Below are 2,860 nucleotides of genomic sequence, written 5' to 3'. Positions count from 1 at the left end.
TAGGGATCCTCCCGCCCCCCAGGAGAGACCCACGTAACTAGGCGGGAGTCCAACCGTGACTCCCCCTGTCACAACCCAGTGTGAACACTCTTTGCAACTCCCTACAAGAAGTTGCACTGTTGTAAACAGTAACAAAGACAGGCAAGGCGGGATTCTGGGACACAGCTCCACAGATCCCTAGATGACTCTACTCTCGTCACCAGACGACAACCAAAAGAAATTGCCTTAAGTGATTAATTACGTTAATTGACTGATCGCAGCAGTCAGCAACAAAGTACTACGGTAATCACAAACAATTGTCTCACACTAGACAACAACATGATGATACTCTACGTTAATCTTTAACACTTGTCTCTCTCTTGTTAACAATAACTCAAACTTATATTACATCACACTTGACTCCTAGCAAGTATTCAGTGAGTAATTCTCAATTAAGGTCAAACGGACCACTAATTACATCCCCATTGAGTTACGTTAACTAAGCCTACCCTAACTTGGTAGCTTCTCAACAGTCTGTGTCAAAAAATTACTAGTGAGTGTTAATTACCCTAATTAATTCCCTAATTAAATTCTGAGCAATTAATTAACTGTCACCAGGACCGATAATTAATCATCCATAAATACGTCTCACTCCGCACTGCCTAAGCAGGTCTCATCAAACACTGTGAATTAGCGGGAAAGGAATTAATTACCCTAATTAACAAGATGTGCCAATAATCCACTGTCCTCAGACAGGATATGATTAATACAACGATTTATGCTAGCTCCATGACCTCGCTTTACCGAGTCATCGGAGCTCTCCAATGTTAATTACTCCACTAATTAACCTGAGCAACTAATTGCTATACCCCAGAAAGGTAATTAGTCTCGAGCATATTACGTTAACACAAATACTGACAGACTCTCTCCCACTACGTGAATTCATCATGAGAAGGCTAATTACATAATTAGCTGGAGTGGTCAATTAATTGTCACATGGACAATTAATTGCTCCCGAGACGTATCTCACTCAAGCTCAACACTGTTCTCTCTTAACAGCCCTCACTCACTCCACAATACTAAGTGTGCACCCCTTATCCAGTTAATTACCCCTTACTTAATTACCTCACTGAATCCTTAAGTCCTCAACACAACTTAAAGAAACAAAGTAACCCCAGCGTTACATAGGTCACACTACAATGGCATGCAACATCATAAAAGCACTGCCCACATATGGTTGCGGCTACTGCAACTCGCTAATTACTGTGCCCACACAATAATGACACACGGTTGTGCAACACACAAGAGTATACTAATATTACTGCCCCCTCCCCCTCTTTTCCTTGCACCCGATTGCAGAGGACTACTCTGAGCACACACACTTACCTCAGCAAGGCAATTAACCCATCAATTGCCTGCTCTCATTAAGCACTGTGAATTCCCCTGAATAATCCTAGAGGTCCCTTAAACCCTCAACACAGTTCCTGGGGCAATAATATCGTATAAACTGAAACAATATTGCACAAACCTGCAACATAATGATGCCGTCAGCATACCCCACATGCTAATGACATCATTAGGCAATCAGTCAGCAATCACATCTACTGACTTACCACACAACACAGTACATAAACATGCAAATGAACACAGAAATGGCATTCACATAATCAATGAAAATTATATCATCAGGTAAAATGTAACTAACTACACAGACTTCAGGGGTCCCCACTGACATCCCTGCCTACCTCTAATGATCATAATTTTACGGTACTCTATGGCATTAATCCAGTCTGAACGATTATATAGAATCGACAGGCTGGATCACTTATATGGTAAATCTCTACACTGACCGGTTACATACTCTAATCAGTCTACTATATATATACATTATGATACTACAGTGTGGTCCCGTGTATAATATCTATCTCCAGGTACGGCCCCTATCAATCACCTGGACCCTACTGACAGCTGTCACTCAGCTGCTTCTCTAGCCTGGCGAGGCTCTGAGACAACTCTTACAGTGAATTTCCACCGGTATGCATCACACTGTAATAGTACTCATTTCTACTGCCCTCTTTCCCTTATTTTTTACTCATTTTCCAAGTCACTACCACACTAGCTGACAACACTTAGCTTGCATGCTCCTCATGCGTCGACAAGATGTGGCCCTTGGCTGTCTTGGGAAAGTGGCCAAGGCATGTGGCCACCTCGTGGCCCACAGCGCCCCTCCCGAGCTGAGAGAAGGGGGATGGTGTTTGGTCGCGCGGGTGGCCTGGGTGGGTGGCCAAGGGTAGCGCATGACGTCATAGCACCCCACCTGGGCTGAAAGGGCGCGCGGGGTGGGGTGGGGATTTGCCGCGCGGGTGGCCTGGGTGGGTGGCCACCCCCCAAGCAGCTGGCCAAGGTGGGCGGCGCGGGTGGCCGCGGGCGGGCGCGGGTGGCCGCGGGCGGGCGCGGGTGGCCGCGGGCGGGCGCGGGTGGCCGCGGGCGGGCGCGGGTGGCCGCGGGCGGGCGCGGGTGGCCGCGGGCGGGCGCGGGTGGCCGCGGGCGGGCGCGGGTGGCCGCGGGCGGGCGCGGGTGGCCGCGGGCGGGCGCGGGTGGCCGCGGGCGGGCGCGGGTGGCCGCGGGCGGGCGCGGGTGAGCGCGCACATGGGTGCCTCAGGCTGGCAGGCTGCCGCCCACAGGAGTACCCACGCGGCTGGGGGTGACAATGGCCGGCGGCGTCCCCACACTGACGCAGCCTGGCGGAATGCAAAGTCCAACATGGGCCTGTAATATCACACTCACTTACACTGCCCAACACCAATTGTCCATTGCCACTAGACAGGATACTCGACCACAACTGTTACACCATGAGGCTCCAGCTGCATCATGGGTGAAC

At 50.0% G+C, this 2,860-nt stretch overlaps 1 protein-coding gene across 1 annotated transcript; it reads right to left on the bottom strand.

Moving 5' to 3' along the window:
• Positions 1-2,282: 2,282 nt before the first annotated feature.
• On the bottom strand, positions 2,283-2,630 carry LOC138361639 (basic proline-rich protein-like). The gene has a single exon (XM_069320864.1). The coding sequence runs from the start codon at positions 2,628-2,630 to the stop codon at positions 2,283-2,285; it is 348 nt and encodes a 115-aa protein (XP_069176965.1).
• Positions 2,631-2,860: the final 230 nt, after the last annotated feature.

This window comes from Procambarus clarkii, unplaced genomic scaffold (assembly GCF_040958095.1).
Source record: "Procambarus clarkii isolate CNS0578487 unplaced genomic scaffold, FALCON_Pclarkii_2.0 HiC_scaffold_550, whole genome shotgun sequence".
Lineage (NCBI taxonomy): Eukaryota > Metazoa > Arthropoda > Malacostraca > Decapoda > Cambaridae > Procambarus > Procambarus clarkii.
Note: the sequence above shows the minus strand (reverse complement) of the source record. Positions and strands in the feature narration are given on the sequence as shown.

Coding starts and splice junctions, on each gene's coding strand:
- LOC138361639 (XM_069320864.1), bottom strand. CDS start 2,630: ATGTGCGCGCTCACCCGCGCCCGCCCGCGGCCACCCGCGCCCGCCCGC.